This window comes from Pundamilia nyererei, unplaced genomic scaffold (assembly GCF_000239375.1).
Source record: "Pundamilia nyererei isolate P.nyererei 1_Seehausen unplaced genomic scaffold, PunNye1.0 scaffold00494, whole genome shotgun sequence".
NCBI lineage: Eukaryota > Metazoa > Chordata > Actinopteri > Cichliformes > Cichlidae > Pundamilia > Pundamilia nyererei.
Window position 1 is genome coordinate 52077 of NW_005187895.1, and position 13376 is coordinate 65452.

Genomic DNA, 13376 nt, shown 5'->3' on the forward strand with positions numbered 1-13376 from the left:
GGGCCTGGCTCCTTAGTGTCTCCCTGCCAGCACTAGTTTGATGGGAGTCCGCTTGTCTTAATAGACAGTTTGCCAGCACTTGCTTTTTTGATAATCTTTTTGAAACTGTGCATCACATACACATTAGAAGTGGCAGTCATGGAGTAAACAAACATACTACTGTATCATGATATGTGGTCTAAAATAGCAAAGATGTCAGTGTCATGGTACAGAAGTTCAGCAATACTTGACATATTAGAAGGGAATCAGCTACAGTACATAAATATGTCTGTGTAGCAGAAAGAAAGCGACGCCCAACAACATTCTTATTTTTAATTAACATTTGTCCATTTAAATAATTTGTTCATCTCATTTCATTATTGGTGTGATTTGCTGTGTCTGATGTTTCCTTCTTTACTTGCTGATTTTTATTTTATTTGGTTTAATTAGATTTATATTTTGTCAATGTTTCATGAAAATGTTTCATATTTATAGAAGAATGCTAAAAAAACTCTTCCTGACACGTTGCAAATATGAGTCAACTATGTTAACAGCTGCTCAAAACTTGTAAAGTAGAAACACCGACTTGAAGCGATGAAGCTACAGAGTAGTATCATGTAGTCACTGCCTTTAAAACATAATAATAATAATAATAATAATATGTATGATAGTAGCATTTTACAACTTTAAAAGAAATGTTTCATTTGTAGATCATTGTCACACAGACGCTAAAAAGTTTTGAATAGTTTTTTTAAATTGTTGTTTAACGTACTTTTTATTATCATTATTAAACATAAAGAGGACATGTTTGGTCTTTTATTCGTGGAACTGGTTTCAACAAAAAATTTGGTTTGTTGCGAGAAGTCACGTGCATGTCTGGTCTCGCCGCTGTTTTTCAGTTAAGTGTGAGCTCACTGGGTAAGTGGGTGGACCCGCAGTGAGTCTATTAGGGCAAAGTTTACCCTGTACACGGGTGCAGCAGCAGCAGCAGCAGCAGCAGCAGAGATCCTGAATACCGTTTGGAGAAAGCAAAAAGAACCGATCGAGAGATGGCTGATAAGAAAGCCATCCTGTTCAACTTCTGGGGAGTCGCCGTCTCTGCCAGACGTGCTGCCATTTTTAAAAAGCTGGAAGAGTTGCACAACCTACCGGGGTAAGCAGTGACCGTTTTGTAACATCTCTGAACCGCACACAGATGTGTCGTATGGAGACCGCTTTGTGTTTATATTTGATTATATTAAAAAACAAAACAAAAAAGCCAATAAAATACGCAGCTGCTGCACGAATTTCTGATTGGTTATTTACAGTGTGAGTGAGTGTGGATATCAGATCTGCGCTTCAAGCTGGATAATTATTACAACAGCAAAGAAATATTTGACTTAACTGCTGGAAATGAGCAGGTGCACGTAAGCTACTACATGGCCAAAAATATGTGAACATACTTGGCAACTTTTTGTTAATAACAATGTTAATTTTAGACAGCAACAACACAAAAGTTGTGTCCATAACATTTTGAAAGCAAGTATTGATCATGTTGATGAGATAGAGGTCTCAGAAACACTTACAGCAGGGATTTTCTGGATTACCTAACATCTCTGCCTTTTCGTTCGATTGTGTAACTTTTATTCTGACTTGCAAAAACGTATAACTTCCTCAAAGTCTTTGCTCTTTGCAGGCACTTCTAGCTGATTCTGTTTCATCTCAGACCTGATCTAAGAGTTCAGTAAACATTTGCCTGAGAGCTGAGTGTTATAGATAGAAACCACCAAGGCTCGCCCCTCTCAGTTTCTAATCACCACATTAATCTGAGGTGTTGTGCTCTGTTTCTCAGAGGTTTTCTCTCCAGTTTGGAGTCCAAAGACGACGGCGCCCTGAGGCAGGCTGAGAGAGGAGCCATGACACTTACACAGGTGGGCGAAGACATTTACAGTTTCACTTCATGCCTTTTGTTGCTATTTCACTGATGTACAGCTGTGTGTCTGTGTGCAGATGATCCCAGCTTTGGAGGCCGAGTGTGTGCAGGAAGCCCGGGACAGGAGTGTGACTCTGCCGTCTGATTGGTCAGTTAAAGGCCTGCTAGACAAACTCACAGAGGCAATGATGGACGTCCAAGCAGCTGTGCTGAAGACAGCTGCTGACCTGCGACGCAGCGGTACACACAACACTCTTTAAAGAAGCAAACTTACAGAGGAATTGGAGCCAGAGGAGTCAAAAGAAAGCAGGTTTAAGCCACGTCCACATTGGCTTCCTCTGCATAAAGAAATAAGTAGAAAAAAATTCAGATCTGGTTAAAAAACCTTGTTTAATTTCTCTCACTGCAAAATATTTCTGTTCTGAATTCCTGTGTCCCTCATCTTTGAAGGAGACAGTCTACGTCACCTTTATTTCAGCACGATATCTGCGTAAAGTGAACATTGTCACTGTCACTGCTACCTGCTTATTTAAATGCATTGTGGGGAAAAAGTAGGTCACTACCAATGATGTCTAATCTTTACGTCAACCTCTGATCTAAAGGGTTACTGACAGCTGTGCTGGCCAATCACTGGGTAGATGACAGAGCGGCTGGAGATGGCACAGGTCGCCTTCTCTCTCTGCTGGGAGGCCATTTTGACCTGGTCCTCCAGTCCTGCCACTTGGGTCACAGGGTCCCTGAGCCCGCCATGTTCAGCTCTGCCCTGCAGCGCCTGGGGGTGACACCCAAACAGGTAGAGGGTTTCGTGATGTAGACAATAAATATGCAGCATCAATGAGATTAAATTCTTGTATATCAGATGTTATGAGTCATCTGTCTCTATTCAGGCGTTGTGGCTGGATGCTGATGTTGAGGGTGTAAAAGCCGCAGAAGGAGCAGGGATGAAGGCCGTCTTGGTGGAAAATCTGGATGCTGCTCTGGAGAAACTGTCTGAATTTACTGGCTTTCAGGTTTGTGTCACTCTGAGTATCTTCTCTGATGCAGTGGGTTTAAAGACCCTCACATTTAGATCTAACTACAACAAAGAAAATGATTACATTAATAACATTTGTATACGTTTGAATCTCCAGGCTGTTGGAACAGTGAGCCCCCCACCAGCCTGCAGCCCTGATGAAGTGTCCCACGGCTACATCACCATAAAAGTATTAAAATCTATCAGTGCCAGCAACCTGTTGAATTATGAAAACACAACACAGAGCTGAAATGCTGCTGGCTGTCTTTTCCAGCCTGGTGTGAGGACTCATTATGTGGAAATGGGCTCCGGTCCACCGGTGCTACTGTGTCACGGTTTCCCGGAGAGCTGGTACTCCTGGAGGTACCAGGTAACCTGTTTCCATTGGATATGTTGGAACGCACGAAATAGTCACCTTCCAAAGTGTATTCAGAGGGTGTTTGAGATGAGATACACTAAGAGTCAGAGATATCCCTTCTTATATTTAAAGTTTGTCTTGTTTTCCATTTAATTCAAGTCTTTGTTCTGATTTATTTAAGTTTGCAGTTATATTTACTTGTTGTTGGTGGTGTTTTGGTTCTTTTAATCCTGCAATAATCCTGAAATAAAAGCCATGATCATTAAACAACCCTCTCACCCCTGTGCTAGATCCCAGCCTTGGCTGCAGCAGGATTCAGGGTTTTAGCTCTGGACATGAAAGGGTATGGAGAGTCCACAGCGCCCCCTGGTAGGTTGAAATACTGAAAGACTGAAAATATAGACTGTACTTAAAAGATGTATGTAGCTTCCCAGTATAAATTCTTTATAGTGAACAGCAGGGATATGTCACTTCCCCTAGCCCTTAATGCCCAGGATCAAAAGACCTAAAATGCTCAGCTTGAGGCTTAACTACCACACTTTTACCAGTGTGTGACATCAGAGAAGCTACAACCATCCTTTATATACAGTCTTTGTGTGGAGTCAGCTCAGTGTTGGTGTAATTCCTGCTGTATTGACTCTCACAGACATAGAGGAATATTCTCATGAGGAGCTTTGTAAGGTACACATTACAAAAATATTAAATCTACAGATTTAGTGTTGTTTTAAAATGTTTTTCTAAATCATATTTTTCTCTCTTTTTTCAGGAGTTAGTCGTATTTTTGGATAAAATGGTGAGTGTCAACACTGTCATTGAATAGCATGATAACTTAAAGTTTACACAAAAGCTTATGGTCCCCTGTTCCAGTCCATACCACAGGTCACCCTGGTGGGTCATGACTGGGGTGGCTCCCTGGTGTGGGCCATGGCCCGCTTCTATCCCGAGAGAATCAGGTAAACACACACACAGACACACACAGTCCCCCAGAGCCTGTACAGTGAAGTTAAAGTGCTTTTCCATGTGCGTGAAGGGCTGTGGCATCGTTGAACACCCCAATGTTCAAGTTGAATCCTTTGGTTCCTGCTTTCGAGAGACTGAAGGCTATTCCAATATTCGACTATCAGGTCTACTTCCAAACACCAGTAAGTGTTATATATATATATTAATGTTTGTTTCTGTCACAGAAAAACTGCAGCTTCATAAGCGGGGTTTGTGTTTCAGGGTGTGGCGGAGGCCGAGCTGGAGAAGGATTTGGAGAGGACGTTCAAGATTTTCTTTTCCAGCAGTAGTGAAGCGGTGCGTGGATCGAATGTACACACACACCCAGCATTGCAGTGTGCAGTTTCAGAGCTAAACAGGTGGAAAAATCACCCACACGTGATGAATGTTTTTCTCTGTACCACAGAAGGGTCGTCCCCCTCTCAGCACCGCAGGAGTGTGCGCTCGAGGTGACGTTTCCTGCTGGTTATCAGTGTTTGCTGTGAATGCTGAAGATTTTTAAATCTTCATTCACAGATCTCATGCTGTGTGTGTGCGCTTTATCACAGGTGGCCTGTTTGTGGGTCTGCCGGAGCAGATTCCCAGGAGCTCCATGCTGACAGAAGCCGACCTGCAGTACTACGTCAGCCAGTACAAAGAAAGAGGCTTCAGGTTGCAGATTTTCCAGCTTCCTGTAGATTGTGTTTCTGTGTGCTCGCCAACAAATAATATTTATGTTTATTACATGAAAGCATCCACTGTGGGTGATTCTTACACAGCTTTTTGTTAAAATTAGCATTTTAATTACATCCTGCAGTTCCTGCTTTTATGTTTGTGGCACTAAAATGAGTATTTTGCAAATTGTAGACTGCTGAAGAGGTGAAGAAATTTGATGTCATAAGCAAATATTCCTGAACAGTCAAATTATCCAGTTCTGTGGAGAATCACTGAGTAACCTTTGGGCTTTATTTTACAGGGGGCCCTTGAACTGGTATCGAAATAGTGATGCAAACTGGAAGTGGATGTGTTCCCGGCCCTTTGAGAAGGTTTGGTGCAGTGTCACAAACGTAATACAGGCTGTAAATTAAAGCTGTAACTATTGAAGAAAATGCAGAATTGCTTTAAACCTGCATTCTTCCTAATGACCAGCAGGAGGCACCTCTGGAATCATAATCATAATCAGATCAGAATCAGAATACTTTATTGATATAATGAAGGATAAATCAGACTTGTTGACTTGGCAGTCACATGTTGTTATCAAGCTTTCTGATTCACAGTCAGATGTTTGCGTGTTTTAGCTGCTAATGCCAACAATGATGCTGACGGCGGGTAAAGACCCCGTACTGCTGCCGTCCTTTACCAAGGGCATGGAGGACTCGGTAAGAAACAAAAGCATTGACACAGTCATATGAGCAATCAATGGTTATTGGAAGTTAATCTGATATTTGTTATTTATTAACTGAAGATGCCAAACCTGACCAGGGGACACATCGAAGAGTGTGGACACTGGACACAGATGGAAAAGCCGGCAGAGACCAACAAAATCCTGATATCCTGGCTTAAAGAGGCGCACAAGAAGACTGAAGGTGGTACTGTGGCTCCCAAACTGTGAAGGAAGGAAGGAAGGAAGGAAGGAAGGAAGGAAGGAAGGATTCTAACAAGATTTTCAATGTGGCACATAAAAGTTTATTTAAAACAATTTAGACACTCACAGGCAGTTTTAAGAGTGAATGAGCCTCCCATGAAAAATGTATTCAGACAGAAACTGATGTGCAACCAACAGGGAGGAAAATGTTCTGCTAAAACAGGGAAAAACTGTACTACAAGTAACAAAAATAAGAAATATCACAGTTCAAGATAAAGATTATATTTTAACAAAATGTATAAAATCTCATCATTTTAATGAAACAGCATGAACATTTTCTCTTTATTTCTGAGAACGAAAGTGCCATTATTAAACACTTCTAAGGTCATCTTAACATCCTAATGTATCTGTTTTATGCTTGTTGTTTTTTTTGCTTTGTTTTCAGTTTGGTAATTGCTTTTTTTTCTTGCACAAGTACTACTTTTTTTTTTTCCTGTAAATGAAATTGAGATTTTAAAAATCAGTGCATATACATAAACACATTTAACAAATAATATAATATTAGTAAAAAAAATTACAAATACAAATAATGATAATTATTCAGGAAATCAAGAACAAAACTAATGGGTGGGGGGAGGGGTTTAGAAAGGAAATTAATGAGGGACATAAGGATAATGGAAAGGAGGTGAATAAGGAAGTAAGGAGGTAATATGAAGGAAAGGAAGGAATTAAGGGATGGGATAAATGAAGAAATGATGGCAGGAAGGAAGGGGTAGGGGAAGAATAAGGAAACAGGAAGGAAGAAATGTAAAGAAATAGAAGTGAGGATATGATAACAAGGAAAGGTGGTGGGAAAGTAAGTAAAAAAGAAGGGAAGGAATGATGACAGAAAAAAGGGAGAATGCGAGGAATAAGGAGAAGTAGAATGGAAGAAAGGGTGACACAAGAGAGAAGGGGAGGAGGTGTAAAAAGGGACTAAGGTAAGGGTAGGAACCGAGGAGAAGGATTCTTTTTAAACTTCCTCCAAACTTCATGCAGCTGATTCAGAGAAGAACAGCACCCCCTGGTGGTGAAGATGAGCGCACACCTGGTTTACAGCTGTTTCTCCTTGAACAGTTTCTTCCAGGCTGGCATGATATACTCGTAGATCTCATCAATCTGCAGCACGCACACACAAACACACCAGCTTTAAGCATGCTTCACAGCAAATAAACAGAAGGTGGCGCTCTTCCCTTGGCTCACCTGTTCAGACTTCTTCACTCCGTATCTAAAAAGTGTCGCCTGATGCTCACTGTTGTGAAACAGGATGTCAAAGGTCACCTCGCGGCCCATCATGTCCTCGATGGCGGGCTTCACCACACCGTGGAAGTCCCGCGGAGGGTGCGTGTCATCCAGCATGTTGTTGACCTGTTTTAAAACACACTTGAAGTCGCTGTCTTTAACAAACTCATCATGTATGTTTAAACCACTCATGCTACCTTGTATTTCTTCCCCAAAAGCTCCAGAGGGTCCAGTTTGACCTCTGACCTGAGAGCTCGGCCGTACAGCAGCAGTTTGGTGTCTGAATCTGACAGACAAAGACAAGAAATCAAATTATTTTAAGAGGCAGATTTCCAGAGGAAGGATCAAGAAAAATAAAGTTTATCTGTCATATTATGATCTTTGTTACATGAGCTGATAGGAAACCTTTTTTTTCTGTGTTATATAGAAAACTGAGCAGATTCTTGTAGGTGTACATGTCGTCCATCTCTTCTCAGTAGATATCATCACATACAAAGCATAAATCCTGCGTTCTCACATCATGTCCATCTTTCAAAGATGAAAAATTTCTCATAGACAGTTTTTACATTTTTGCAGAATTTGAGACTAACATAATAACCTCTTGCTGATTTTCATTGTTTAACACTCTTTTCTATAAAACAATTGTATTTCTTTTAACCAAAATTCGAGAAATTATTCCTGCTCTGGCAGACTTTTTTCACTTGTCTGTGGAGAAGTAAAACCTTAAAAAGTGTCACCAACCTCGACACGTTAGGTGAGCGACATATGGAACTCCGTCCCTTTCTCCATAGTACACTCCGAAATGAGAGAAGTATTTGTTCCTGGGATACTCCACAATGTCCCCCGGGAACAACTTTGGGTGGGAATTTTTCTTTATAAAAATAAAAAACAAACAGAAGAAGAAAAAAAGAGAGAAAGCGGTAAAAATCATAAAGTTACCACAAACAATCACCCTGTGGTTCTGCTTAACTCGACTCTGGATGAGGCCGAATCAAACTCACTTCAAAAATAGTCCTCGTCTCCACAGGCAAGGACTAAGCTTCTATCATCTAAAATATAAACAGACACTGGCAAAAGCGCAATCTTCATCACTGGATCTGCACTGCTTTTTTGGCTTTGTCAGTATTCAGTCAGTTGTGCCGGAAAGGGGATTTTTTTTTCTTTTAAACCACAAGAAAACCTGAAGCGAGTACAGGCGGCGAAACCACAAGCACTTGTGTGCTATATTACCGTCGAGCAAGTATACTTCTTCTGCCTTTGTTACTATTCATCTTAAATATCTATACTTCTCAGGTATGAAAAACTGAGAGCAAATTTTATGATGTTAATGCTTAACCAAACCATCAGGTCTGCAGCTAGAGGTGTTAGTATGAATCCAACCATAGTGTGTAAATAAAAGCTGGATATAACCACTTTGAAACCGCTCATCAGAATGTGAAGCCTCAAGTTGAGCATTTTGGTTCTCACCATCTTAAAGTTAGAAGTTTCAGAATTAGAGCTGGCTGAGAAATGCTCATAGGATACTGACATGTCAACCACTAGATAGTCTTGCCTTTTTTACCCTAGTAAGGCCAAAATAAAGGAGAGAGATGAATATGTTCAAGAACCTGAAAGAAGTCAATCTGCCTTTGACTTAAGCATTTTAGATGTAGGTAACTTGCACTGTAGCCTGCGCTGGAACCTGTCGTCCACCTCCCTACAAATGTAACTAAGAATCACCATCAACACAGGTCATACAGGTATACATGTTGGTAACGGCCATCCGAATTAGACTATGCTGTAAATTCTACGTAGATTTCACAGCAAAAACATTGATAAATATAACAAACCAAAAGACTGCCGGCATTTAAAAAGAATGTGGGTTTATGATTGTTAGTAGGAAAGAAAGAAAGTTAACTAGCCAACTCGTGGTCCAACATCTGGAGGCTAACATGAGAACAGTGGGGGAGATACTTGATGTTAAATTGCACTAAGAACAAAGTCCTTCTAAAGCAGGGATGAGGGTCATTAGTCTGTCTCCTTTATTCCAGGCATTTGGTCATATAATACACTCTGAAAATATAGCTCTCAATCAAAAACCAGACATTCATCAAACTCCTAATAGTTCATCCCACAGGGACCATGAATATAAAAGAGGAAGAAGGCAGAAAAAGAAAGGCTTCCGGCTGCTCCCTTAATAACATGGGCTCACCATGGCAGGTAGCTCCACAGATTCTTATGCCAGATGCCCATCCTGACGGACCATCAAAGGGTTTTGTGTCTCCTCCTGGAATCTAAGCAAGGATCTCTCGCTTGTTAGTCTAATGTGTAGATGACTAAACTTTGAAACCTCTACAGGGACTATGAATATAATATGTTCCAAACTTCAAGGTAGACCATCCAGAACCTGGAATTAATTCATCTGTGATCCAACCATTTAAGCTAAAGATTTGTGCCAAATTATCATGTAGCAGTAGAGATATTTGGACATTAAACTCATATAGATTTTTCGCCTGGGCGGCATGATGAGTAGCTACTTAGAAATTTCACAATTGTCCTAGAAGTTCAACCAACGCTACAGAAAAACATGATTTGTGAATGTGCTCAAATGTTTATCTGAATCTGGTCTTGTTATTTCACTCTGGACTTAAGTGGTAAAGGGTCTGATTGACACTGAGCTTTTTTACTTTCAATTTATGGAAAAACTCAACTGTGGGGGCGTAGAAGATGCAACATTTTCAGCAAGGTGGAACGGAAAAGATAAGAAGAGAAAACCATTCAAGAAAAAAAAAACAGTTCTAAGAAATAGCCGCAATACTATTCTTAACCATTAATGCATGATCTGCTGATCTAGTAATGAGCAGTTTTTGTACATTTTGAGTTGGAAAACAGTACCAAAGACAGGCTATGGAGACTTGGGTGGCTTCGGGAAGTCACATGTTTACATATAATAGTGGCATTGTAAAGCGCTTTGGGTGCCTTGAAAAGCGCTATATAAATCCAATCCATTATTATCATTATTATTATTATTAAATACTTCTGAAGTGAATTCAGAAGCTACTTCATGAGATTTTCTTTCATTCAAAGTGCCTAATAGTCCATTTAGTGCTCTTTCAGATGAATTAAAGTGCTTACACCAAGCTAAAAAGTTATTATAATCAACCACGAGTAACAACTTTGGGTCCTCTGATTTCAGAAGTAGCACTGAAACACAGTGTCATCTAAAAATGTAAATATTCATGAGTGGCAATTAAAAGCAAGATTCTAGAAAAAGTAATGGTCATACTCACCTGGCCCATGAAGGGAGGATTAAGGTATTCACTGTGGATGTCTTTGGTCCTTTCTGAACATAAACCCACAGCACATGCACACAGGAACCTCACATCATTTACATACAGGCTGTACTCATGTGATATGATGCATCTTCTCAGTCTGTCGCAGTCACAGTACACTGACCACGCTCCTGTCACCCCTTATCAGACCTTCTGCATCAAATAATTTGGGTTTCTTTTCCTCCCTTTATATTTTTGCTATATTTTATGTTGCCTGGGATCATTTTGGAGTGGATTTTGTGTCTGAATGCGTGATTCTGTGGTTTTTAAATAAGGTGCTTCATAGTGCACCGCCATGAGTCCCTTTGTGTTTCCAATCCCACCACCTCTGGGCGTGTGAAGCAGGTGTTTCCTAAACCGAGGCTAAAAGAGGAAGTAGCTTCAATTGGCTTTTAAATTTTTTTTTTTTTTTCAGCAGAGATAAGTAAGCAAAGTGAGAAAGAGAGAAAGACCCAGAAGCACAGAGAGTCCCTCATAATGACTCATTTTAGACCTTTTAACTTGAACACAACACATCACATATGTTGTGTTTTTCTACAGTTCCAACAGCTGTTTTACATTAATGTCCTGACAAGTGCAATAAAGCACTTGAAACATCAAGTCAGCATCAGTCTGATGTAATGTGATGGCATTTTTAAATAGAAACCATCATAGCATGAAGCCAATGAAGAATCGCGACCACACCCAGCCACTCCCCACATATACACCCAAAGAAAACCCACATCAAATGAAGAATTAATGCAACATTACATACTGAAAAAGAAACAGTAATAATTAAACCATAATAGTTATTTTATGAGCAAAATCTTTTTAATTTCTGTCTGATTTTCCAATGTAAAGCAAGTGTTAAATTCACAGAGTAATCAGGAGTCTGTCTGTTTCGATGTGAGTTTATTTCAGGATATTTATTTCAAGAAAAACATAACAAAGGTCTCCTGATAGCCAGCATAACAAAATAATTCACCTAAATTTTTATATTGTCCATGCAGAAAGAGAAAAAACATGGTCTGTGTAAGCATGTGGCACTGAAACAGCTGTTTTTTGTGAACAAAGACTTGTTTTTAACTTAAAGTGATCAAAGTCATGAATTGTTGATGTTCACAACCACAGCAGAAGACCAGAAAGAGGATGAAAAAAAAAAGAAAGTTTTCTAAGAATAAAATTACACAGCAGACACTTTACTAGGTTCAACATGGTGCTTTTAGATATGTAGACATGGTCAATATGATCTGCTGAAGTTTAAATTGAGCATCAGAATGGTGGAGAATGGTGATTTAAGTGACTTTTGGCATGGTTGTTGGTGGTCTGAGTATTTCAGAAACTGCTTATGTGCTGGGATTTTCCCACACAACCATCTCTAGAGTTTATAAAGAATTGTCAGAAAAAGAGGAAACACCCAGTGAGCAGCAGTCCTCTGAGAGAAAATAGAGAATGGGCAGACTGCATTAAGCTGGTAGGAAGGCAACAGTAACTCAAATAACCACTTATTATAACCAAGGTATGCAGAAGAGCATCTCAGATGATACAACAGAATAGATGGGCTACAGCAAGAGAAGACCACACCTCACCAAACTCACCAAAACTGGCCAGAAGATTAGAAAAACATTGCCTGGTCTGATGAGTATCGATTTCTGCTGCAACACTCAGATGGTACAGTTAAAAATTATAAAAGCTGCTGTTGGTAGCATCATTTACAAACCACAGCCTACCTGAGTATCGTTGCTGACCATCTCCATCCCTTTATAAACACAGTGTACCATTTTCAGATGGCTTCTTCCGGCAGGATAACTCGATATCCCATATTTGAGTCAGCAGGTGGAAAACTTTGTTTCGAATTTATAATATTGTGACTTTATTCTTGTATACACACACACACGTGTGTGTGTGTGTGTATGCATGTATATATATATATCTATATATATATATATACATGCATACATACACACACACACACACACATATATATATATATACACACACACACACATATATATATATATATACACACACACACATATATATATATATATACACACACACATATATATATACACACACACACATATATATATATATATACACACACATATATATACACACATATATATACATATATGTGTGTGTGTGTGTATATATATACACACACACACACACACATATTTATATATATATACACAGCTTCCTTTCTCTCCCCACACACACACACACACACACACACACACACACACCTTTGACTTCTCCTGGATGTTCTTAAAGTGTCTAAAATCATTGTCACAAATAAGTGAGAAATAAATTAATGACGTTTTATTTTTTCGTTTTAATTAATGCTTTCTGATACAGCACGAGGTAGCCACTCGGAGTACATTTCCAAACGCTTCAACCAAACATATAACCCCGGTTTCTTTAACATCACAAGCTTCTGGAGCCTCCTGATCACCTTTTCTTCAGGTCCAATGTATTGGTGGGAGGAGGACGGGTGGAGGTGGATGGGACGGATACATATGTCTGAGTAACCAGGGAGATGTGTTGGCAGATGACAGCACAGATCTGAAAAACCAAATCTGAGCAATGATGCGAACCAAACACACACACACAAAAAAAAAAGGTCAAGGATACATACACTCATCTCCTTACACTCCCCCTCCCAACTCCTTCATTAGGCCCACTTAAAGCTTGTGAGATGTTGCTCCGCCCTCTCTGAGAAAAAGAAAAGAAAAGAGAGAAATCCCCCTGAAACCTTTCGGTTCATGGGTATAAGACCTGCGTCCTCTCACTGCATTCATCTGAGAACAGAGCAACATGTTGGTGTCACCGTCACTGATTAAAAACTCTGTATACATGTGTATAACACACACACACACACACAAATGCCCCTTTATAAAGTCAGTGCAGCATTACAGTCTGTTAAAGGCACCTGAGTTTAGCTCAAACCCGAGCTCACCAGTGTGTGTATACACACA

General features: G+C 39.9%; 2 protein-coding genes across 2 annotated transcripts; one reads left to right on the forward strand and one right to left on the reverse strand.

Annotated features, from left to right (window-relative positions):
• The first annotated feature begins 1013 nt into the window (after window positions 1-1013).
• Window positions 1014-6222, forward strand: ephx2 (epoxide hydrolase 2, cytoplasmic). Its single transcript, XM_005754002.2, has 18 exons — window positions 1014-1132; window positions 1811-1889; window positions 1969-2131; window positions 2494-2684; window positions 2779-2901; window positions 3022-3093; window positions 3178-3273; window positions 3552-3630; window positions 3908-3942; window positions 4028-4054; window positions 4129-4214; window positions 4292-4403; window positions 4483-4557; window positions 4667-4709; window positions 4809-4911; window positions 5216-5285; window positions 5538-5618; window positions 5705-6222. Exons 1-18 carry the CDS (start codon window positions 1029-1031, stop codon window positions 5849-5851), a joined length of 1686 nt encoding a protein of 561 aa, XP_005754059.1. The 5' UTR covers window positions 1014-1028; the 3' UTR covers window positions 5852-6222.
• A 183-nt stretch (window positions 6223-6405) lies between these two features.
• On the reverse strand, window positions 6406-10437 carry plaat1l (phospholipase A and acyltransferase 1-like). The gene is made up of 5 exons (XM_005754004.1): window positions 10375-10437; window positions 7847-7976; window positions 7303-7391; window positions 7067-7231; window positions 6406-6982 (listed from the first exon to the last, which is right to left on the reverse strand). The coding sequence occupies exons 1-5, from the start codon at window positions 10381-10383 to the stop codon at window positions 6917-6919; spliced, it is 459 nt and encodes a 152-aa protein (XP_005754061.1). The 5' UTR covers window positions 10384-10437; the 3' UTR covers window positions 6406-6916.
• Between the last annotated feature and the right edge of the window lie 2939 nt (window positions 10438-13376).